Source organism: Bos indicus, chromosome 26, assembly GCF_029378745.1.
Source record: "Bos indicus isolate NIAB-ARS_2022 breed Sahiwal x Tharparkar chromosome 26, NIAB-ARS_B.indTharparkar_mat_pri_1.0, whole genome shotgun sequence".
NCBI lineage: Eukaryota > Metazoa > Chordata > Mammalia > Artiodactyla > Bovidae > Bos > Bos indicus.
Window position 1 is genome coordinate 41596897 of NC_091785.1, and position 24822 is coordinate 41621718.

At 49.7% G+C, this 24822-nt stretch overlaps 1 protein-coding gene across 5 annotated transcripts in view; it reads left to right on the forward strand.

Annotated features, from left to right (window-relative positions):
- The window catches only part of BTBD16 (BTB domain containing 16), a 61200-nt gene that overhangs the window by 15166 nt on the left and 21212 nt on the right, over positions 1-24822 (forward strand). For all 5 annotated transcript variants that reach the window (XM_070780986.1, XM_070780985.1, XM_070780987.1 and 2 more), the window contains exons 6-10: positions 1941-2030; positions 3295-3409; positions 7768-7837; positions 8781-8911; positions 17158-17277. In XM_070780986.1, coding sequence (XP_070637087.1) covers positions 1941-2030; positions 3295-3409; positions 7768-7837; positions 8781-8911; positions 17158-17277 — 526 coding nt within the window. The remainder of the gene's footprint in view (positions 1-1940; positions 2031-3294; positions 3410-7767; positions 7838-8780; positions 8912-17157; positions 17278-24822) is intronic.

Below are 24822 nucleotides of genomic sequence, written 5' to 3' on the forward strand. Positions count from 1 at the left end.
CCCTGGGACTCTTGTTTCCAAGATTTTCAGTGCATGCATGCGTGTTAAGTCACTTCAGTCCTGTCAGACTCTTTGCAATCCTATGGACTGTAGCCCGCCAGGCTCCTCTGTCCATGGAATTCACCAGCCAAGAATACTGGAGTGTGTTGCCATTTCCTCCTCCAGAGAATCTTCCCAACCCAGGGATCGAACCTGTGTCTCTGTGCCTCCTGTATTGAAGGGGAATCTTTACCACTAAGCCACCTGAGAAGCCCTCAGGCTGCTCACAGCCTAATGAGAGAAAGAGGGAGGGAAGGGGGAGGGCCGCTGTCAGTGTGACCTTCAATGTCCCTGCTTTGAAAGTCACAGTAGTTGTGTCTGATCATTGGGAAAAGTTGGCCCATGGGGACATGATTCAGTTCAGTTCAGTTCAGTCGCTCAGTCGTGTCCGACTCTTTGCGACCCCATGAATCACAGCACGCCAGGCCACCCTGTCCATCACCAACTCGCGGAGTTCACCCAGACTCACGTCCATCGAGTCAGTGATGCCATCCAGCCATCTCATCCTCTGTCGTCCCCTTCTCCTCCTGCCCCCAATCCCTCCCAGCATCAGAGTCTTTTCCAATGAGTCAACTCTTCGCATAAGGTGGCCAAAGTACTGGAGTTTCAGCTTCAGCATCATTCCTTCCAAAGAAATCCCAGGGCTGATCTCCTTCAGAATGGACTGGTTGGATCTCCTTGGAGTCCAAGGGACTCTCAAGAGTCTTCTCCAACACCACAGTTCAAAAGCATCAATTCTTCGGCGCTCAGCCTTCTTCACAGTCCAACTCTCACATCCATACATGACCACAGGAAAAACCATAGCCTTGACTAGACAGACCTTCGTTGGCAAAGTAATGTCTCTGCTTTTGAATATGCTATCTAGGTTGGTCATAACTTTCTTTCCAAGGAGTAAGCATCTTTTAATTTCATGGCTGCAGTCACCATCTGCAGTGATTTTGGAGCCCCAAAAAATAAAGTCTGACGCTGTTTCCACTGTTTCCCCATCTATTTCCCATGAAGTGATGGGACCGGATGCCATGATCTTCGTTTTCTGAGTGTTGAGCTTTAAGCCAACTTTTTCACTCTCCACTTTCACTTTCATCAAGAGGCTTTTGAGTTCCTCTTCACTTTCTGCCATAAGGGTGGTGTCATCTGCATATCTGAGGTTATTGATATTTCTCCCAGCAATCTTGATTCCAGCTTGTGTTTCTTCCAGTCCAGCGTTTCTCATAATGTACTCTGCATAGAAGTTAAATAAGCAGGGTGACAATATACAGCCTTGACGTACTCCTTTTCCTATTTGGAACCAGTCTGTTGTTCCATGTCCAGTTCTAACTGTTGCTTCCTGACCTGCACACACATTTCTCAAGAGGCAGATCAGGTGGTCTGGTATTCCCATCTCTTTCATAATTTTCCACAGTTTATTGTGATCCACACAGTCAAAGACTTTGGCAGTCAATAAAGTAGAAATAGGTTTTCTGGAACTCTCTTGCTTTTTCGATGATCCAGCGGATGTTGGCAATTTGATCTCTGGTTCCTCTGCCTTTTCTAAAACCAGGCTGAACATCAGGAAGTTCACGGTTCACATATTGCTGAAGCGTGGCTTGGAGAATTTTGAGCATTACTTTACTAGCATGTGAGATGAGTGCAATTGTGTGGTAGTTTGAGCATTCTTTGGCATTGCCTTTCTTTGGGATTGGAATGAAAACTGCAACTTCTTACGAGTCTTCAACTATTTCAAAATAAATAATCATTTCAACTACACATTCACTAAAAAAAAAAAAAAGCAAATAAAGATAAGCAAAGCACAGCGTGATCCACGCCAAGGTCAAGGTTGTGCTCACGGTCCTGCAGCCTCACACTGTGCCTTGCACTGCGGCTGTCACACCTGTGCACCCTGGTCCCGTTTCTCTCCCTAGCCCAGCAGCCTGGGAGGAGCCGAGAACAGCGCCCCGTGAAGAAGATGATCCTCTCCTTGAAGATCAATGACCCTCTGGTCACAAGAGAAGGTAACGTGCCCCTGTCCTGGCATTCTGAGAACGTCGTTGAACAGCAGCCCTCTCAGGTTTGAAAGCAAATGAAACACCACAAACTGGAGGCGCACAGTGCTCAGCGCCTCCTTAGTAAACAGCTCGGAGGCGCAGGAGGCGGGGCAGGAGGCGGGGCCAACTTGGGGAAATGAAAGAATGGGGAATTGTGCTACAGAGAGGTGCTCATCCTTGTAAAGAGGCCGAAGCAGCGTTCCCAGATGGACCCGGGAAGGACGATGTCACAGCCCTTATGGGCCGTAGCGCCCAGGCAGCGCTCTCAGGCCCACCCTTGCCCTGGGCATCGCCCCCCTGCCCCCGCAGCCCCCAGCCCCCGCCATTCCCCGCAGGGCCCCTTCCGGCTGCCTTCCAGCAGCCCAGAGGGCTTCCTTGGGCTCAGCCTCTCCCCCTCCCATCCTGGCCACTTAGAAATACCTGCTGACAGGCGTTAATACAACCTGCTGTCTCGTGCCCTCAGGAAATCGTCCAGCCTCGATGGGGCTAGTTGTCCTCTGAGTGCCCGGAACGCACTCCAGCACTGTTTGGGATCAGGCAGGACTTGGAATAAGCTGGGTCCGTCTGCCCCTAACTGGGGACTAGCACATTATCCTGGCTCTTCCCAGGGGTCCTTAACCTTTTTGAAGACCCCAGACTCTGAGGAAGGCTTCCTTGATAGATCAGACAGTAAAGCGTCTGACTGCAATGTGGGAGACCGGGGTTTGATCCCTGGGTCAGGAAGATCGTCTGGAGAAGGAAATGACAATCAACCCACTCCAGTACTCTTGCCTGGAACGTCCCATGGATGGAGGAGGCTGGTAGGCTACAGTCCATGGGGTCACAGAGAGTCAGACAATCTGAGGACAACCTGCTGTTAAGTATGTCCAAAGAAAACAAAGCATGCCTCCTTGCACACATGTTGGGCGGTGACCACCTCCCTGTCCAGGCCGCAGACCCACCAGGTTAGGACAGAAGCCCCAAGGCCCAGACTCACACAAGATTTTTCATAAGAGCCCTGTTTTCTTTAGCTTCATCCTCAACTGCTTTGGGGGCTGGGAGCCTGGGCAGCGTCTGCACCCAGGTCCGAGCGGGTGCGTTCTGGCTGCTGCATCTTGCCCGTCCCCAACTCGGGACACTCTTCCAGCACGCTGGTGGTGAAGGGTGGAGGGCAGGGGACGCCTGGACGTGGGGGACAGGGGGCTGCAGAGCCCCCAGGCTGATGGCTGGCCCTCGGATGCTGCCTCCCCAGCCTTCGCCACGGCCCTGAAGAACCTCTACATGCAGGAGGTGAAGATATGCCTAGATGACGTGCTGGGCGTGCTGGCCGCTGCTCACATCCTCCAGTTCGGCAGCCTGTTTCAAAGGTGAGGCCACCCAGCCTCCTGGTAGAGCAGCCAGGACCCCGAGGGCTCCAGGGGCCCCAGAACCTGCCCCCTAACACCTCCTGTTCCGATTTGCTCAGACGAGGTGGTGACGTCACTCTCTCATCGGTGGTCCTGACCCTTCCCACTCCCCCTCGCCTCAGTGGCCCTGGGCCAGATGGATTTGGCTCAGCCATTGATTGAACCACACCTTCATGCGTGTGTTCCTTTAAGAATGACTTCATGGGCTTTTCCAGGACACCAGAGAGGCAGTGGGCGCCTGATGGGCAGGGTCCCTGCCCTCTGAAGCTCCTGTCCACCTGTCTTCGAGACATTGGGAAGGAGTGAAGTGGGGTGGTGTGAAAGGTGGGGGATTCTCAAATGGAAAATTCTGTGTTATATAAAATTAATTTCAAGTAAAATTGGTACCTGCAGTTTGGAGGAGCATTTCTTAGAACTCCCTCCCCCACCTTTTTTTTGTTGTTGTTCAACCACTCAGTTGGGTCAGACTCTTTGTGACCCCATGGACTGCAGCACGCCAGGCTACCCTGTCCTTCACTATCTCCTGGGGTTTGCTCAAACCCATGTCCATTGAGTCAGTGAAGCCATCTCATCCTCTGCTGCCTTTTCCTGCTTTTGTCCTCAATCTTTCCCAGCATCAGGGTCTTTTCCAACGAGTTGGCTCTTCACACTTTTTTTTTTTTGGTATCATCTAATAATCCTACACTCCATCAATGCTTATGAAAGGTAAGTGAACCAAATGGAAAAGCATTGATTAATTTTTCTCGAATATTCTGTCCCTTCTCTGGGTATTTTCCACAGATGTGTGCTTACTACTCTCACATCCTGAACACAGGGGTGGTTTCTTGTCGCCCTTTGATTTCTTACTTCCTGATGCAATTCAGTAGACAAGAGATTTAGGGCAGGGGTGCTCTGCCTGGTTTGTTTCACCACCCTAAGCTTCCGTTTCTTCATTTGAGGGAATGAATGAATGGACTTCCCATCCTAGCCTACAGAGGACATCCGCAGCTCTGTAAAAGGCAGGGGCAGTATCTCTTCCAAGGACCTAACTCATTTTTAATAGAATTCACCTCGCCAGATTCAACCCCACAGATTTTTTTTTTGAGTCAATGCCTCATTTCTGGGGTCACCTGAAATAACTCTGGCCAGATCCTCAGTCTGGAGCATCTTGAAGCCTCGTTGGTGATGCAGATGCCGCTTGAACCCAGGGGTGCAGGCGGTCAGAGGTCTGGTTGTGGCCGCAGAGGACACACAGACAAGGGACTCCAGCATGTCAGCCTGGCCAGACTGGTGGATGGCTGGGGGATGGGAGGTTAGCTGTCATAGGCAGGGACAGGTCGTGGAGTCTCGAGGTGAACCAAGGCGTCTGACCTTGACCCTGGTCCAGGTTTTCCTGAGAATCCCCGCTCCCCGGCCATTGTGTGTCACGTGACTTTAGCTGAACGTAGCCTTGTGACATATCATCACTATGAAATCACAGCTTCTGTACACAGGTGTTTCTCAGTGACTGGTGCCATGCAGGGAGATATCTCTGACCCCAAATCTGGAAGGCCAGCTTCCCTCCAGCCACCTCCTGTCTGTGAGGCTTGGCTGCCGTACCGGGGGCCAGATTTGAAGCCCCATGGTCCTTCTGGAGCCCTCACTCTGGCTTATCTGGGGCAGAGTCAGGAATGGCAGGTCATCCTTTCTTTCCTCCTCCACATGCCTTATCTTGAATGCCTGAGCAGGGAGGGCTCCGGATACTGAGCCAAGACTATCATTCCGCTGATGGGCAAATCTGGGCCCGCCTAGGGCTCACGGGCCCTCCCCGAGGTGCTGCAGATGACTGTGGTGGGGCTGGAATCCTAGCTCAGAGCCAGGCGGGCCTGACACCCAGCTGGGGTGGGTGTTGCCTGCCTTCGAGAGGCTGATGGTGCAGCTGGCAGGGATGTGGCAGTGCAAGCCTCAGTGTGCATGCACACGACTGTGTATGTGGGTGAGCAGAAGTCCCCCAGGTCACTCTGATAGCATTGCCACCCCAGGTGCGCTGGATGGGCTCTCAGAGGTCATCTTGGCTGAGATCCCCGCCAGCGCAAAACCGCTGGATGGCCACTGTCTGAATCACCCACCCTCGAGGCCACCCATCTTCAGGGGATGAAGTGTGTGTGTGTGTGTGTGTGGATTATACAGGGCGCTGCTCCTTAGACGCACACATCATTTGCATCAGTGACTGCTTTGACACAACTGGGATCATAGTTACTGGTTGTTGCCTGCACACACACACACACACACACCCTCCTGAAGAGTCACTTGGGTCCCTCCAGGCCCACAGGGCTGGAAGGACATTTCCTTGCATCCGTGCAAAGTTGAACTCCATCTGTGAGTTACTGCCTGATGCCGCTAGACCTTCCGGAAGTGGAGATCCCCGGCCTCTCTGAGTTCGCAGGCAGCTGGCCTGGGTGGCCCCAGAACTTGCTCTCTGTCCTCCGGTCTGGGAAATCTGACCATTCCAGGCCCGCCCAGCTAGGGAGGCTCACGGTGAGGAGGGGGACCATGGGGGAAGGTGTGAGGAGCACTGTTTTCTGCGTCCCAGCTTCAAACCCAGCTAATTCCGCCCACGCATCTCCCCTGGCAAAGCCAGCACCTGAAGAACACCGCCCGTGGTGAGGGGTGGGGCCTGAACCTTCCGCATGGCCCCTCTCACAGCTGGTTTCCCCTCGCTGATCTGTGAGCTTGGCTCACGGCGAGCCCAGGAGCCCCAGGAGCGGAGGAGCCTTGTACATGGCAGGTATTTCCAGAACCTGCCACAGAGGCTGCCGCAGACGAGACGCTTGGGATGCATATATGCTGGGAGGGCTGCTGCCTGGCAGTCTCTGGCTTCAAGGAGGCAGAAGCCCCAGGCTGAACAAGGGCATGGCAATCAAAGCAAAGGGAACACGTGGGGAGTAGCAACCACGGAGACTTCCAAGAGGAGGTGGTACTTGAACTGAGCCTGGGAGGAGTCCAGCTGTCAAGGGTGTGAGAGAGGGGGCTTCCTGCCGATGAGAGCATAGAAATTGGAACTGCTTGGTCACTGAGAATCAATGTGGCTAGAGTCAGGGAGGGATGTGGAAAGATGATGGGAAAGGTGGGTGGGGCAGTTAGGCTGACTGCAGGTCATGCAGACCTCGAAGGCCATAGGAGCAGGTTCTACCTGGTTTTGCCAGCAGAGGAGAGCCTGAGGCTTGGGAGGAGAGTGACCAGAGCCTCTCTGTGTTATCGGCTTTGGGATACAGCTGTCATAATGTGGTCACCTGTCTGTATGTTAATGTGTGCTGGGCCCATTGGCTTTGTTCTTGGTAACCCAAGTGCCTCGAAGGGTGCCTGGCGCACAGTAAGTGCTCAGTAAACAGATCCTTGATAAATAAATGAACCAAGCTCCAGTACTTTGGCCACCTGATGCAAAGAGTCGACTCATTGGAAAAGACCCCGATGCTGGGAGTGATTGAGGTAGGAGGAGAAGGGGACCACAGAGGATGAGATGGTTGTATAGCATTGTCGACTCAAGGGACATGAGTTTGAGCAAACTCCAGGGAGATACTGAAGGACAGGGAAGCCTGGCGTGCTGCAGTCCATAGGGTTGAAAGGAGTCAGACATGACTGAGCGACTGACTGAACAACAAGTAAATGAGGCCTAGGTGTGAAAAGGATGGAGATTTTCATCAGAAAGTTGCTTTTTCAGTCTACTCTCATACAGAGAGGAAATAGGACTGGAGGCCCCTCTAAGAAGCTCTCAAATGGTCTGTACAGGAAAAACTTGCCTTCAGCAGGAAGGCAACCAAATGTCATCCTGGCTAAAATTAAAACCTAGCAAGGCGCTTTTCAACTTCCCTTTGGCTCAGTGGTAAAAAATCTGTCAACGCAGGAGCCGAGGGTTTGATCCCTTGGTTGGGAAGATCCCCTGGAGAAGGAAATGGCAACCCACTCCAGTATTCTTACCTGGGAAATCCCATGGTCAGAGGAGCTGGTGGGCTACAGTCTATGGGGATGCAGAGTCAGACACGACTTAGCGACCAAACAACAACAGCAAGGCTCTTTTAGGGGCTTAATCTCTAAATAGTAATACTTCTCCTTGGTGCCAAAGCTACTCTGTTTTCTTTGGAAAGATTTGATCTCAGAGCTCACCTCCCTTAGCCCAGAGCTCTTTGCAACAAGCCTTGCTGGTCTTGTCCTCCAACCCTATGTCCACTATCTTAAAATACGGCGCTTTCCCTTGCATGAAAGGACCCTGTTGCCGGCATGGGGTTGAGTAAAACCTCTGGGGCTTCTCAGTTCCCTGAACGCAGCCCGGGGCTTCCAGGAACAGTGTTCTGTCTCTGCAGGTGTGTGACCGTCATGATGAGCGGACTCACGCCGAGCACCATCAAAAACTTCTACCTGGCTGGCTGCAAGGTGAGAACAACCTGGGCGGGCACACAGCATCTTGGGGACCCTCAAGAGCACCCAGACTCTGGGATTTCAGCGCCAAGAAATCTGTCTGATGGCACCAACCTAACTGTGCCCACCTTTTATTTTGCCAAGTGAACAATTAAAAAAAATCATTTTATCTTTAAAAGAATATTTTAACACCCCCCACCCCCAAATAGAAAAGCTTTAATTGGGAAAGAGGGCGGGAAAAGGGACAGCCTTTCTCATCAAAACAGCAGACAACGTTCCAGGACATTCTTGGTGGGACTGAGGGAAATGCATCCCATTTGGGCCCAGTCAGTACGTCAGGGTTGGCAATAAATGCTGTATTCTAACTCTCATTATCAGAGGAGAAAAGTGAGACCCAAGGCCGGTGGAGCTTCCGTGATCAGTCACAGACGTCAGTCCAGAGATTTCGGCATACAAGCCCATGTAACTAGTTGCATTTCAGCATGCAAGCCCACTTAACTAGGTCAGACCACTTAACTAGTTGTATGACCTCAGGCAAGAGCAGGAATGTTGGAGCCTCAGATTTTCCATTGGTGAAATAGGAATAATGATGAACCAACCTCATAGGGTAGCAGGATGGATTTGAATCAACCTAGTGCAGCGCCTTGAGCATCGCAAACACTCAGAAAATGTTATCAGTGCATGTGTTTTGAAGAGGTTTGAGCAGGGCTGCAGCACGGCCCTTCTAAGAGCACGCTTGTTGGATCATCATATTCCAGCAGAGGGCGCTGAGATATCAGCGATTCCTTTCTACCTTAATTTTTTTTTTTTTGCCTGCACCCTCGGCGGGTAGAATCTTAGTTCCCCGGCCACGAATCGAACCCACACCTCTGCAGTGGAAATGCAGACTCGCAACCATTGGACCACCAGGGTAAGTACCAGAGACTCCTTTTTCAATGGGCGTTTCCTATCTTCTCAGTACAAGGAAGAGCCCCTCACCACCGCCTGTGAGAAATGGATGGAGATGAACTTGGTCCCTCTGGTGGGGACACAGATCCACCTCCGGAAAGTCCCAAAGGAGCTGCTCCACAAAGTGCTGAAGTCCCCCAGGTCAGAGCTGGCTCTCAGGAAGGAGTCTCTGGGTAGGAGGTGGGGATGGGAGGGGGGATGGGTAGGGTAGACGGATGCGGCGGGGAGTGCCGAACTCACACCGCTGCTGGACATGCGCAGTGTGCAGTGCCTCCTCCATCCCAAACGTCCCGGCCTCCTGGACAGCCCGGCCTCTGGAGGGGCCAAAACGTGGGTCCTGTGCTCGGGCAGGGGGAAGGATGCTGTTCAGCAGAGTAAGGATCCTTTGGGTGCCCGCTGTTTCACTGTGAAAGTGTTAGTCGCTCAGTCGTGTCCAGCTCTTTGCGACCCTATTGACCGCCAGGCTCATCTGTCCGTGGGGTTTTCCAAGCATGAATACTGGAGTGAGTAGCCATTCCCTTCTCCAGGGGATCTTCCCCACCCAGGGATGGAACCTGGGTCTCCTGCATTGCAGGCAGATTCTGTCTGTCTCACTCACATGGTAATGAATTAAGCGATTGCATAAATAATTTTTAAAGTTCTGTCAGTATTAAGACACATGCATCATGGAAAATTTGGAAACTTGGGAAAAGGGGAAAAGAAAAAAAGCTCTCAGGCCTAAATCAGTTTCTGTCTCCAGCCCTGGCCCCTCCCCTCAACGGCTCTAGACCCAGGCATTCCACTGCCTGTATGACCTCTCTGACAGTTAAGGCTAAGCCCTGATGCTTGGTGCCCTTGTCCTTTATGGCACCCCTTACCCAGTGTTCCTCAACCAACTGTCATGCCCTTGGGAGTCCTTCTGGACACCACTTCATCCTCCCCCCAAGAGCACCCCATCTCTGTGGGCCTCCACGTGGGCACCAGCCAGAGGCCAAACCTCCGCATCTCCCACCCGGATCAGCGCAGGGCCGGCTAACCCAGGCTTGTGCCTGCTCTTAACCCCGCTTCCAATCAAATCGCTAACCCAAAGGTCTTTAGCTCTGCCAGTTCGGCTCCTGTCTTATCCACGTGACCACCACAAGGCTTGCCTTAGATGCCAGCCAATGCTTGGCCTATTAGGTTATTTCCAATGTTTCACTGATATAAATAGCACCTTGGTGACATTCTTCGATATATATTTATTTTCATCTCAGATTATTTTCCCACATTGAATTCCTAGAAGTGAAGTTCCTAAGCCAAAGGCACTTTAGTTTTTATTAGTGTTTAAAAGTATATTTTACTTGAAAATAGTTTCAAACAAATTAGATAACAAGAATAGTGCAAAGGCTCTCTCAGTACCCTTTACCCTGTTTGGTTCAGTCTCTGACCTGTTTGCTTTATTATTTGCATCTGTGTGTGCCTATTAGCACACATTTTTTAATCCTTTGAGGACAAGTTGCATACATCATGTTCCCTTAACCTTGAATACTTCAACGTTTCATAATAAAGAGAATTTTTCTAATATAATCACAAAGCAGTTAACAACTTGAGGAGATTTGACACTGATGTAATACCTTAAGGTCTTTTACTCAACACTAACCTTCACAGCATCCTTTTTCCTCCAGTACAGGATCTGATTAGGACCACATATTAAATAACAATCTTGGGAACTCGGGTCCTAATGGCATCCCCAGGCCCTGGGTGGGCTCCCACCATTTTCCCCTGCTGTCCATGGCCTGTCCAGAAGCGTGTGCTCTCCACCCTCCATGGAGCAAAGGTTGTGCAACCCTTGAAGAAAAGATAAACAGGGCAGCCCTTAGACTTTTCGTAACACTGTCCCTCCCTTGGAAAGTCTGAGCTGTCCCTCCCCCACTTGGTAGCATTTAACCAAGAAAGGGGAAAAAAATGTCTGACCACAGCCAGCATGGTAGCAATGGCACAGGCCCTAGAAAACGCTGGCTGGGCAGGAAAAGAGGTCAAGAACATTACGTGTCAAGTGTCTAGACTCAGGTTTGGGGAGACATGACTGATGTGGAAACTGGGTCCTGCTCCTCTGGCCCCTCCCCAGGAGATGGCTGTCAGCACCGATGGTGCCAGGCTCTCCGGGCAGAGGTGGAAGCGAGGGGAGCCTGCATGACCTCGGGCGTATCATTAGCTAGTGTGCCCTGGAAGGATCACACTCTCAGCTACCAGACCTCGTGCTCACTTCTTACCTTCCCAGGTGAACTCTCCCCACCTGGTTGCTGTCCTTAAAGCTGGTCATCTTTAAAGCTGATGTCCTGCCTTAAAGCTGGAGGAGGGAGGTGGGGAACAGAGGGTCAGAAAGAGGGGCCCAAGCTAACACCCAGTGCCTGGGGACATGGTTAGAAATTTACCTGGCTCGGGCTTCTCATCTGAGTGTCTGGTGGGCTCGGCGCCCAGACCACACCTGATTAAGAAGAGGCCTTTGGACGAGTTAACTTTTACCGAGCGCTTCTGGGTGTGTGCTGTGCTGTGTGCACTGGCCCTTTTAACCCCCACAACCCTATGCGGTAGGTATGATCATTGTCCCTAAGATAGGAGGCGTAATAAAAGGCAGGGCCTGAGCTCGGGGCTCCAGGCTCCAAGGTCCAGGCTCCCAGCCTCATGGCTGCACAGCCTCCTTGTGTGTAGCAGAAGCCAGGCTTCCCAACAACCAGAGCTCAGTGAGATCTGGACTGTCCTGGGAAGTCACATGGCCCAGAGCAGCTGTGGAAAGGCCAGCCTGGGGTCAGGGATGGAGAGTCTCTTGGCCCCACTTAGCGCAGACTGTGACCCATCCCCGGCTTGTGGTCATGGTGTTTGGGTTGGAAACAATGTCCATCTCAGCAGATGTTTCAACTTCAAGGCTATTCACCTTCCCCAAAGTCCCTTTGACCTCATCTTCCTTTGGGTTTTCTTTCCATCTTGTAAATGGCCTTCGGTAAAATACAGTTTTCCTGACCCCCTGGGCCTCTGGTTTTCAGTTAATTTTCTTCATAGAGGTCATCACTCAGTGACCCTGTTTCACTCACTCTAATATTACGGAAGCTTCATTCCAAGGTCTGTTTTTCTGGAAGCCAATCTCCGTGTCGACTTAGGAGGGTGGAGAATTCAGACGGTTATCTATCTAGTTCTAGCTGCACGGAAGGCTGCCCTGCAACCAGGGGGAACGTGTCTTCCTCCCTGACTTCCTGTCTATGATACAAGGAGTCCGGAGGGCTCAGGAATTCCCTGAGAACAGCTGCCACGTCCTCTACGGCATCTGCAGCACCAATGGGCTTCCCTCTCAAATGTAGTATTTCCCAAAGCTATTTGGAAGGACTGATGCTGAAGCTGAAGCTCCAATATTTTGGCCACCTGATTCAAAAACCTGACTCATAAGAAAAGACCCCGATGCTGGGAAAGGCTGAGGGCAGGAGGAGAAGGGGAGGACAGAGGATGAGATGGTTGGATGGCATCATCGACTCAATGGACGTGAGTTTGAGCAAGCTCCGGGAGATAGTGAAGGACAGGGCAGCCTGGTGTGCTGCAGTTCATGGGGTGGCAAGAAGTTGGACACAACTGAGCGACTGAACAACAATGCTTCTCTGGCTGATAACACCACCACCTACCAGTTATGAAGCACTGGGGTGTATGGAATACTCTGAGTGGGCAATCAGGTCTCATTCTTACAGCAGCCCCTTTGGAGGGTGTTCCTTGTAGTTTCCCCTGCAGAATGGAGATCACAGGAAGGGATTGCTCCCCTCATGCAAAATGAGAGTTGAAATTTGAAGCCAGGTCTGAGTGGCCTCAACACCCATGGTTATTATCAGTCCACTGATGTGCTCTGCTCCAAACCTTCTTATTCCTTATTGATGGCCAGACATATGGATGGTCATCTTTTTTGTTATAAAAAAAAGTTACAAAGGTAGGCAGATAATACAAAATACAGTTGGATTATCCATCTCCTCAAATGAACACATGGTAAAATTTTGTCATAAATTAAGAAATAAAACATCCAACAAAGCAGAAGTCACCTTCCCCAGCCCTCCCTCCACCTCGCAGCCTTATTCTTCATCTTTCCTCTTGTCTTCCTCCCCTCCTTAAAGTCAACCAAGCCACTGTTGTGAATTTGTGTGCCTCTAACCCATGAGATTACATGCTTGCTACATATATGTACATGCGAAAATTATGCACAGTATGGTTTTGCAAAGGTTTAAATTTCTCAGATTGTGACATTCTGCTACTATTCACGAACATCATGTGACTTGTTCTCTCCATGTTGATATTTATGTACTTAATCAGCGTTTTTAATTTTAGTTGTTGTACAGGGCTCCAGTGGGTGAACAGACAGCAATTTTTTTCATTCCCTTTCTAATGTCTTTTGTTTGGTTTGGCTTCCTGTCTTGCTAGGACAGTCAGTGCTGCAATGGGTAACCTCATTCATATTTTCTTGTTCACTTGGACATGGCTTTCTCTAGGGCTTGTATTCAAAAGGAGACATTTATTGTTTATATATAGTTTTCTCACACACACAAAATAGAGGACAGTGTCTAGTTAAAGGCATTCTTACACTCATTACATCTCAGTGGCCGCTTGAGAGCCCCTGAAAACACATGTAGAGCAGTCCAGATGTTTGCCTGTGCTAGAGGGAAGTTTAGGATCTCTGTGAGTTCCATCTCGATTCAGATCATCAGAACTCTTAGGTAAATGAAAAAATGTTTGAATGTCCTCAGTGTGATGATTTCCTGTAGGAACTAATATTTTAGGGTGATGCTTGGATTTCATCCTAGTGCAAACCCAGCTGATGCTTGGGTTTCCCGGGTGGCTCAGTGGTAAAGACTCTGCCTGCCTGTGCAGGAGACACAGGTCTGATCCCTGGGTCAGGAAGATCCCCTGGAGGAGGAAACGGCAACCCACCTCAGTATTCTTGCCTGGGAAATCCCATGGACAGCAGAACCTGCTGGGTTACAGTCCATGGGGTCGCTAAAGAGTTGGGTACAACTCGGTGACTAAACAGCAGCTGATACTTGGACTAAAAACCGAGGCCTTTATTTCGACAATTATCTTTCATCATAAAATTGTAACCAGGGTCCTTATCCGTGGGGCTCTTCATTACTCCCCTTGTGTCGTAAACCCCTCTTTAGTAAGATCTCAAAGAACCTTCTGGGCGTGGGGACCTCAAGCGTGGGTTCTGCAACAGAAGACTCGTAGCCCCCCAGCCCAGCAGTGGTTGGAGTCCTGGCAGAGTTCTTTTTTGGGAACCTCGTTCCAGGAGGTTCTATGAGCCCTCCCCTCCTGCCTCTCCATTATTGCCCAGACAGTGACAAATTCAGTCCTGTCTGCCCACAGTCAAAACTGGTGCATCTGTAGGTGCCTAAGAACAAAGAATAGGAAAGAGACCGTCCTACCACATCCAGAAATAGTGGGGGAGGTGGGAAGGCGACATTCCTGCTGCCCTTGGAGTCACGATTGAGCTTGGCTTGCACCCATCATGACCGCTGAAGTGGTGGGTGAAGAGGCTGTGATACATTTTGAAGCCAGGGTACATCTCCACGGTCAGAGACAGAAAATATCAATGGGTTTAAGAAATGGTGCAATGACTCCTTGGAGAACTAAGTCATCAGAGGCTGTGAGAGGATCTGTTTGGGAAGCATCCTTTACAGAGCTGACTTAATGGACAGCAACATCCTCTTCTCCTCATCCCTTATTTCTTGATTTATTCTCTCTCTCTCTCTTTTTTTTTTTTGGTGCTGCGCGGCATATGGGATCTTAGTTCCCCAACCAGGGATCAAACCCACACCCCCTGCACTGGAAGCGCAGTCTTAACCGCTGGACTGCCAGGGAGTCCCCCTTGTTTCTTATTGAGATGCCTTGCGCTGCTGCAGGCACAGTGTGGGCTCTGGAGCCAGGATTGAGCCCCACCACCTAGGAGTTGGAGCTGCTGTCCTCTGAGCCCATTGCTGTGTCCAGGAACTGTGCTAGGCAGGCTGTATGTGTGGTCAGCTCAGTGTGTCTGTGTGTGTGTGTTAGGCACTCAGTTGTGTCTGACTCTTTGCAGCCCTGTGGACCGTAGCCCGGCCAGGCTCCTCTGTCCATGGGATTTTCCAGGCAAGGATACTAGAGTGGGTGGCCATTCCCTTCTTCAGATGGTTTTCCTGACCCAGGGATCAAACCCTAGTCTTCTGCCTTGCAGACAAATTCTCTACCATCTGAGCCACCAGGGAAGCCCAGAGGCACCAGGGAAGCCCAGTCAGCTCAATAATGGTCCCCCGAAGATGTCGACATCCCAACCCCTGGAACTTGTGAAAACGTTGGGTTGCACAGCAAAGGGGAATCAAGTTTGCAGATGAGACTAAAGTGGCACTAGAATGACCTTGAGATGGGGAGGTTACCCTGGATTTCCCAGGTGCCCCTAATGGAATCACCAGACTCTTCAGTGTGGGAGAGGGAGGAGGAAGAGTCAGAACCAGAGGGAGATTTGAAGATGCTGTGCTGCTGGCTGGAAGATGAAGGAAGGGGCCACAAGCCAAGGCATGCCAGTGGCCTCTAGGAGCTGGAAAAGGCAAAGAAATGATTTTCACATAGAACCTCAGGAAGGAGCATGGCCACGCCCACACCCTTATCTTAACCCAGTGAGGGTCATTTTGTACTTAGGGATCCTGGAACGAAAGACTGAAGGCAAAAGGAGAAGGGGGCAGCAGAGGATGAGATGGTTAGATAGCATGACTGACTCAGTGGACATGAATCTGAACAAACTCCAGGAGATGCTGAAGGACAGGGGAGGCTAGCATGCTGCAGTCCATGAGGTCGCAGAGTCAGAAATGAATTAGTGACCAAACAACAACAAATTTGTGTTGTTTTAAGCCTCTTGGTTTGTGGCAGTTTATTACAGCAGTGACAGGAAACTCACACAGATCATACAAACTCACCCCACACAGCCTTCATAGTACAGTCAGTCTCCTTCCTGCTTCAAGTTTCGAGCTTTCAAAGATGTACGTGCATTCATTCATGTCCAGTCATATAAGATAGTGCACATGCCTGGCATACACTGTCACATGTGTGCACCCTCTATAAGCAATTGTGGTTTTGTGTGCTTTACTGTACTGTGTATGGTACAGTATCTTTACTTCAAGTCTAGGATGTCTGGAAACAAGCATTAAAAAAGTGGTAAATAGCTAATTGTGTTAGTTGGGTACCTAGGCTAAGTTTGTAGGAAAGTGTGAAAGTGTTAGTCGCTCAGTCGTGTCTGACTCTTTCCGACCCCATAGACTGTAGCCCGCCTGCTAGGCTCCTCTGCCCATGGAATTTTCTTGGCAAAAATACTGGAGTGGGTTGCCATTCCCTTCTCCAGGGGATCTTCCTGACCCAGGGCTCGAAAGTTTGCTGGATTTAGGGACAAATTGGACTTCTGAGCTCGCTCTCAGAAAGAGCTTTGTGTGTGTAGGGAACTTACTGTACCCTCTTAGCAGTGGCTGTAATCGCTACATTACAGATGAGCGAGTTGCAGCTGCAGGGCCGGAAAGCAGCCTGCAAGAGATTCCGCAGCCAACTTGGGGCAGAACTGACCCCTGCCCAGGTCTGACCTCAGAACTGTGTGACTCTGGACAAGTTATTCCCCAGTTGGGCCCAGAATTGGAATATGACCAATGAAGCATTCACCTTGGGTGCAATACTTAAGGGACACCAAAAACCTTCAGCCATTGAGATAAAGTATATCTTAGTGCCATATTTTACAGTGAAAATTAATATGCTGAACAAAACATTAAATTTTTAAATAAACAGGGTCAGTCTTAATAATATCCATATCTATAAAGTATGAAAGTGAAAGTGTTATTCAGTCATGTCCAATTCTTTGCGACCCCATGGACTGGGGTCCACCAGGCTCCTCTGTCCATGGAATTCTCCAGGCAGGAATACTGGAGTGAGTTGTCATGCCTTTCTCCAGGAGATCTTCCTGACCCAGGGATTGAACCTGGGTCTCCTGCATTGCAGGAAGTTTCTTTCCCGTCTGAGCCACCGGGGAAGCCACATCTATAAAAGTAAGAAATATATCCCAACTTTGCAGGGTTACTGGGTGGAATTTAATAAAAGGACATATGGAACCACCTTGAGAACACCGCCTCCTACTAGGAGCTCATTCAATGAGATGGTCATGATTTTAGAGTGCACAGCAGGTGGGTGAAGGCTCAGGTTGGCTGAAGATCAAGTCCCAGCCGTGCCAGTTACCAGCTGAGTGACCTGAGACTTGGTATCTCTCTGTGAGTCCACATACAGACTCAGGGTGGCGTCGCCTCCTTCCTGAACTCACTCTCAACTTTTCACTCTCATACACACAGCATGGTTTTTGCTACTCCTCAATTGACTTCTCAATCTTTTGTTTTGGCCAGGTTGTTTACTTTTAGTGAGTTTGACCTTCTGAAAACGCTCCTTTTGTGGGTCTACTTGCAGCTGAACAACAAAACTCAGACGTTTCCGATGTACCAAACCGTGTTGATGTTTTTTAGCAGGTAACGTAACATAGTGTTGATTGACGAATTGTGCACACACTGTTTCTTTGCTCCTAATACCGTGGAGGAAGCGTTAGTGATACTGTTTTTCATAGTATCATTCAGAGGGCTTACAGTGCGGTTTTCTTATGGGATCTAAGATCATGGGATAACTTTGCACCACTGCTGCTGCTAAGTCGCTTCAGTCGTGTCCAACTCTATGTGACCCCATAGATGGCAGCCCACCAGTCTCCCCTGTCCCTGGGATTCTCCAGGCAAGAACACTGGAGTGGGTTGCCATTTCCTTCTCCAGTGCATGAAAGTGAAAAGTGAAAGTGAAGTTGCTCAGTCGTGTCCGACTCTTAGCGACCCCATGGACTGCAGCCTTCCAGGCTCCTCCGTCCATGGGATTTTCCAGGCAAGAGTACTGGAGTCAGGTGCCATTGCCTTTTCCATGTATAATAGGAGTTATGAGACAGTCATGTGCATCTGTGCCACGACTGTGACAGTCTATGTCATGTCTATGACAGTCACGTGTTCTATGTCCAGTAAAAAGCATGATACAAAAGGTACTTTTTTTCCCTCAGGGAAATTACCATTCTGTATTGGCCTTGAGTTTTTCATACTTAAAATATGCCTAAATCAGACCAGAGCATTCTGGTTTGTGTCTCACTGGATAGCAGCATTCCGAATGTTCTGGACAGATGAAAAAGCATTTGAACTTAAAAAGACTTCATAGCATTAATCTAGTCTCTTAGACTCTCTAAGCTTATAAATTCTAAAAGTTATATATCTCAACATTTCAGTGAAAAATGACATATAAATGATTCCTTTTGCTGTACTGCAGAAACTAACAGAACATTGTAAAGCAACTCTAATAATTTTGCTATACTCCGATAATTTTACTATACTCCAGTTAATTTTAAAAATAACTTACAGGATAAGGATGGGCACCATTTAATTATGCTTACTAAATGCAGCAATTCTGACCAGTACTTTCTATTTGTAATCTCATTTAATCTATGTCATACTTGGGGCTGGATTTATTATTCCCATTTCACAGATGAGGAAACTGAGGTGGAGATGACTATCTTGTCAGAGATCATACAAGTGATAAGGGGTTAGAGCCTGACTTGAACCCAGACTTGCCAACTGCCAAGAAGCTTTGCTTCCCATTCCTGGAATGAGAGGGTTCCTCTCTTGTGCATGCTGCAGTTGGTTCAGTAGTGAACCCCCAGGTTTGGTGTTTGGAACAGTTCTGAGGCTGCCGATCGGTTCAGTGCTGTGATTAGCCAGTTGCTTCTAAACTTGCCTTGCAGCGCATCTCCTTCCCCTGCCCTGTCCTCCTCTGCCTGTGTTTTCTGTCTGTTCGGCCCATTAGCAATGTCAGCTTGGGCAGTTTGGGGCCCGGGAACAGGCTGGGGGTGCAGGTGAAAGCAGCAACCTATTTTGCACCTCTTTGTTGTTGTTTAGGCTCTCAGGCATGTCCAATCTTTGTGCCCCGTGGACTGTAGCCCACCAGGCTCCTCTGTCCATGGGATTTCCCAGGCAAGAACACTGCTGTGGGCTTCCAATTCCTTCTCCAGGGGATCTTCCTATATCAGGGATCAAACCCACATCTCCTGCCTTGGCAGGCAGATTCTTTACCACTGAGCCACCTGGGACACCCACTGTGTCTTTTTAGCCTCTATTAAAACCTTGTAAATACTCTCATATCATCCATGCTGGTTGCTGAGTGTGGTGGTCCTATGGGCAAAGACAGCGCCAGGAAGATCTACCCTAGATGGACTGTCTTAGCTTCATGGGCAGGCTTACCTTCTGTTCCCCACATCAGCAGTGATGGGGGCTTCCAAGCAAGATAAGGTGTGTTCAAGGAAATCAGGAGATGCCTTTCCTTTTGCACAAGTGCATTTAGCAAACACACCGTCCACACATTCATCAGCACGTTGACCAGCTTATGCCAAATTTCACTGGCCTTGTTCCGAAGTAGTTAATCCTTTCCTAGAACATCTGTGCACCACGTCAACTAAAGAGCCCGTTTTTTCCTGTCTTATCGGGGGAAAGCAGTATTCATTGCCAGAATGATATGTCCTTGCTTAGCTTCTATATAATTTGCTTTGAACTCGAATGTCTTAAATCCACACCCCGCCAACTCTTTTAATAGCCCAAGAGGCACTTTTTCCAGTGAGTCATGCACACCAGGAAAAGTCACTACTTGGCACCAGGTTAGGTCTCCTACTGGAAACGTCTAGAACCGGGAGATAGGAAATGAGCTAGAATGTAGGTGATTCATTTCAACTGTTTTTTACTGGGAGAGGAACAAGTGGAAGTGAGGGAGCTGAGGCCTATGGCCCTGAAAGTGAGGATTCCTGGGCCTGCCTGAGCTGGGGTCTCGAAGCTTCCTCCTGCCTGGGGGTAGGTCTCACAGTTATAGCTTCTCCATTCCTCCCGAATCCACAGTGATTCCATTTTGATCCCGGACCTCAGCCCTCTGCGTCGTGCATTTCTCCAAGGCCCCGAGCCTGCTGGGATTCCTTGTTGGAAACCGTTCATGTGTTTCCAAATGGCCTCCCTGCCCAACCTGAGCAGTCGGGATGGTATCCTTTACCTGGCGCTATATTCTCTGACTGCAGGGTGGGAGAGAGTCTTGCCAGCCTGCCCACCTGCCCTGCATCCCTCCTTCCTTTCCCCTCCCTCTCCCTCCGGCAGGTTTGGTGTCCTCTTGGGAGAAAAGACGAGACAGTTCTGGACCTCAGATGCTCTTCCCCCTGGTGATCACCCAGGCTCACCCCCAACTTGGAGGCCCATGGCCCATTTTTAGGACTATGGGTGGCTTGCCTACCATCCCAGCTCACTACCCACGCTCAGCATGGTGGCACCTACAGGTCTCCCTGGTCAATGACTTCACCTCCCAAATGTGTGTCCTGAGTGTTGTTCATTGGAAGGACTGATGTTGAAACTGAAACTCCAATAGTTTGGCCACCTGGTGCAAAGAGCTGACTCATGGAAAAGACCCTGATGCTGGGAAAGATTGAAGGCAGGAGGAGAAGGGGATGATGGAGGATGAGATGGTTGGATGGCATGAGTTTGGACATGAGTTTGAGTAAACTCCGGGAGTTGGTGATGGACAGGGAGGCCTACTGTGCTGCAGTCCCTGGGGTTGCAAAGAGTCGGACACGACTGAGGGACTGAATTGAACTGAGCCAAGGGATGAGCAGTCTCTCTCCCCAGCACCCCACTCCAGCCAGCTGGCGTTGCCCCTTCTTCTCTGTCCATCCATGGAGGGGACCCTGTGGGAGCTTCAACCACTGGTTCCTTATGAACGGCTTGGTGGGCACATGCATTTTGCCTCCCCGGGCACATCATAAGCAGCTTGAAAGGGAGGGTTTGTAATTCTATATTGTGGCCCGAGCTTACGGAGCACAATGCTGAGCATGTAACAGCTTAGGGAATGATGAAGTGAAGTGAAGTCAAGTCGCTCAGTCGTGTCCGACTCTTTGTGACCCCATGGACTGTTAGCCCACCAGGCTCCTCCGTCCATGGGATACTCCAGGTAAGAATACTGGAGTAGGTTGCTATTTCCTTCTCCATCAAACATTCATCAGAGAAGTGGGTCTTACTATGCCGATGCCAGACTCAGAGAACAGCATGTCTGCTGCAACTCAAAATAAGAGGTGTGGCTTTTTTTTTGTTTATTTATGTATTTAGACCACACCCTGCGGCATGTGGGAACTTAGTTCCCCGACCAGAGATGGAACCTGCGCCCCTTGTAGTGGATAAGAGCAGAGTCTTAACCCCCGGAATGCTAGGGAAGTCCTTCCATCTTTATTGATGAGTAGGGTCTGTTTGGTGGACTAGACTAGGAAGAGTTCTAAGGCTTTCATGAGGCTCAGCAAGAAATAATGTCTCACTAGGTTGGTGATGCCGACCTAGGACATGAGCAGGCGCTGGTGGTGCCCAGGCTCTGTGTTGGCCTGAGGATCCTCAGGGCTGAGCTTCAGAGCTGCTGGCCTGAGGGCTCAGGCTTCGAGAAGGCACCTCTACTCCTGGGGTGGAGGAGGGAGCCTGTGGGAAGCCATGGTCTCCAGAACTGAGTCACCAGGAGAGCTGAGCTCCACAGTCCAGTGAAGACAGAGGGAACAGCTAGGCAGGGAAGTTTCCATGGCCACTGACGGGGACACGCCAGGAGCATTGAAAGGTGGGGCAGAAGAGCAGACCTTGGGAGACAGTACACAGGCCTGGGAATGAGAACCAAGGAAGTTGGCTGGCTTGCCCCATTTTTAAAGTTGCATCTGTTGTTGAAATTATTTAAATGACAGAGTGGTTTAGAAGAGAGGTCAGAGTGGACCTCCGCAACAGGACTTTCATAGCATGACAGCAGCGAGAGTAGCTGCCTGAGTGTCAGACCAGCCAGGAGTGAGGCTGAGCTGCAGCTCGGGGTTCCAGCTGGGCCAGCAGTGGCCCAGTGTCCAGAAAGGAGAGTTTGGAGCAGCAACTGAGCCAAACAGACCAGACACTCCTTTGCTCATCTGTCTTGGCAATGTCTTGAGCTAGGAGGGAAGGTATCTAAGTAGTTAACTCCTTCGGCACCACTGTACCTGCAAATAAAGATATATGTCCAAGTCTTGTACTCACTTGTGTTTTATTCATCTATTTTCTTTCATTCATTCAACATATTTATTGGACATTTTCTCTATGCCAGGGGCACCAAGGGGGCTCAGAGGGTAAAGAATCTGCCTGCAGTGCAGGAGACCCAGGTTCGATTTCTGGATCCGTAAATCCCCTGGAGAAGGGAATGGCTACCCGCCCCAGTGTTCTTGCCTGGAGAATTCCATGGACAGAGGAGTCTGGCGGGCTACAGTCCGTGTGGTCACAAAGAGTTGGACATGACTGAGCGATTAACACTCCTGGGGACACCAGTGGAAAGTTAAAGGGGCGATTTATTTGCTCATCACCATGTTTAAGAACATCTTCAAGCTTATTTTCATTTTTGTCTAAACTCATCAGTATAGAAAGGACACAGGCATGTGTGTACACTTACACGCGCACACATACACACACACACACAGGCACACAGCTCAGCACCCACAGCCTGTTTTCCTGGCAGTAGTTAATTTAGAAAAACAAATAGGCTGTCCAGAATTAAATTTAACATTTCCTTGTAAGAAAAACAAAAAATGTAAGCAAACCCGCTGCCTTCATTGGTCTATGGAGGAAAAGTCATCCTTTCATTCCACTTAGCAGTCTGAGAAGCCCAGGGGAGCTGCAAAGACTCATCCATGGGAAAAGGGCCAGAGGCAAATTTTCCACTTTTTTTTAAAGTACATTTTTCATCAAAATATAAAACATACAGCAAAGTTCACAGACCTTAAGTGAACAGCTCAATTAATTTCCACAAAGTGCACACACCTGCTTAGTTACTCACTCTTTCCCACTTTTGCAACCCCACGAACTGTAGCCCACCAGGCTCCTCTGTCCATGGGATTCTCCAGGCAAGAATACTGGACTGGATTGCCATGTCCTCCTCCGTGGGATCTTCCCAACCCAACGATCGAACCCGTGTCTCCTCCATTGCAGGCAAATTCTTGACTGTCTGAACCACCAGGGAAGCCCATAACCAGTACCCAGACCAGGAAACAGAACTTGACCAGCCCCCTAATGTGTCTTATCTCAGTCACTACCTCTCCCACACCAAGGTAAAAAATATCCTGCTTTCTTTTTCTAGGAGATTGTCTTGGCTGCTTTTGGATTTTACATAAATAGAATCTTAGAGCATAGACTTTTCATGTCTGGCTTCTTTTACTCAATAGTATGTCTGTAAAATCTATTCAGGGATGAATGGCCAGGGAGGGTAGGGGCTTACTTTTGCAAATTGGTGGTGGAGCTGGGTAGACCTGGGGCGCCTAGATCTTCAGACACATCTTTTGAGATCTTAGAGTTAAGGGCAAGTCATGAACAGACCTGTTATTCTTGTCTTTAGCTGCTTCATTAAGCCCTAAATGGGTCCCTTGCAGACACTGCAAGGGTGGATTCCAGCAACCTCACCAGAAGGAGGTCATTGAAAGCAGTCAATGAGGTCAGTTTCCACCCAGTCCCAAATATTAGATTCCCTGACGTCTGCAGTTAAGTCTTCTCCTTCCTAGTGAAAGTAAAAGTGCGAGTCGCTCAGTCATGTCCAACTCTTTGTGACCCCACGGACTGTAGCCTCTGTCCATAGATTTCGCCAGGCAAGTCCCTTCTCCAGGGGATCTTCCCAACCCAGGTCTCCTGCGTTGCAGGCAGATTCTTTACCGTCTGAGCCACCAGGGAAGCTCCTCCTCCTTCTCATGTCCTGTCCAAATCTGACCCAGTTTTTGCAGAGCTTAGGGACTCCTCCTGGAAGTCTTCCTGGATCCCACCTGCACACTGGACGGACTCCTTCTGAGTCTTTTGCAGAGAGAACAAGAGCATGTGCTGGCTGTGTGTGCACCCTGGTCTACAAACCCAGCACCACCTCCTCACATACACCACTTGAGAGTAGCCTCCAAGGAGAGCCACCCAGCCATGCCCTGCACCCCTCGTGGCCCAGCCCTCAGGCGTCTGGAATGAAATGCACTATAACTCTGGGTGCCAGGTCAGGCAGAAGCCATGCATCTCTGGTGATTAATGGGTGGCGTTTGCAGATGTAACCATGCAGTGTTCATAAAACCGGGCAATCCCGGTGTGAAACTCAGATCTCTTTACAGGAACATTCGTTTTGAAGTATTCCATGAGTCATGGAATTGAAGGTGGTTACGTTGTTCTCTCTCAGAGTCTCTCCATTGAGCCCTATGCAGGGAGGTTCATATATTTCAAGTCAGGATTTCTCATGACCTGACTTTTGCATTTCTTGGTTTGATTTCTTCTCTGACTCTGACCACATGGCTCCCTTCCCCCTTAGCTTGGCTTCCAGGAAATTGAATCTCCTTCTTTTCAAGGTGCCTAAATATCATTGATTCCTACTCCTTACTACCTTTGCACTTCCCCCACCTGGCTTCTTGGCTTTCCACCCAAACTGTGCATGCCTGCTCAGTCACTCAGTCGTGTCTGACTCTTTGCAACCCCAATGGACTGTAGCCCTCCAGGCTTCTCTGTCCATGGGATTTGTCAGGCAGGAAAGAATACTGGAGTGGGTTGCTATTTTCTACTGCAGGGGATCTTCCCAGCCCAGGGATCAAACCTGCCGTCTCTTGCATTACCAGGCAGATTCTTCACCACTATGCCTGGGAAGTGGGAAGGGAAGCTACCCGGGAAGCCCTTCTACCCAAACTGGGTGAACCCCAAACGTCCTCTTCAACCATAAGAGTGGAGACTTTGGAGAACACAAGGAATATGTGTCTGAAGGCAGGAGGCCTTTGCAAAGGGCAGTTAGAGTCCTTATTAGATAACATTTCTAGTCTCAGTTCTGCCTTTGGGCAAAGGTCAGGACCATCTTCATCTTCCTCATCAAGATGACATTGACTGCTCTCGATAAATGACCAATAGGACTTGGCCTGACAAATAAGCATGGCAACAACGGACAGAACCCCATGAGGAGTTAGGAAAATT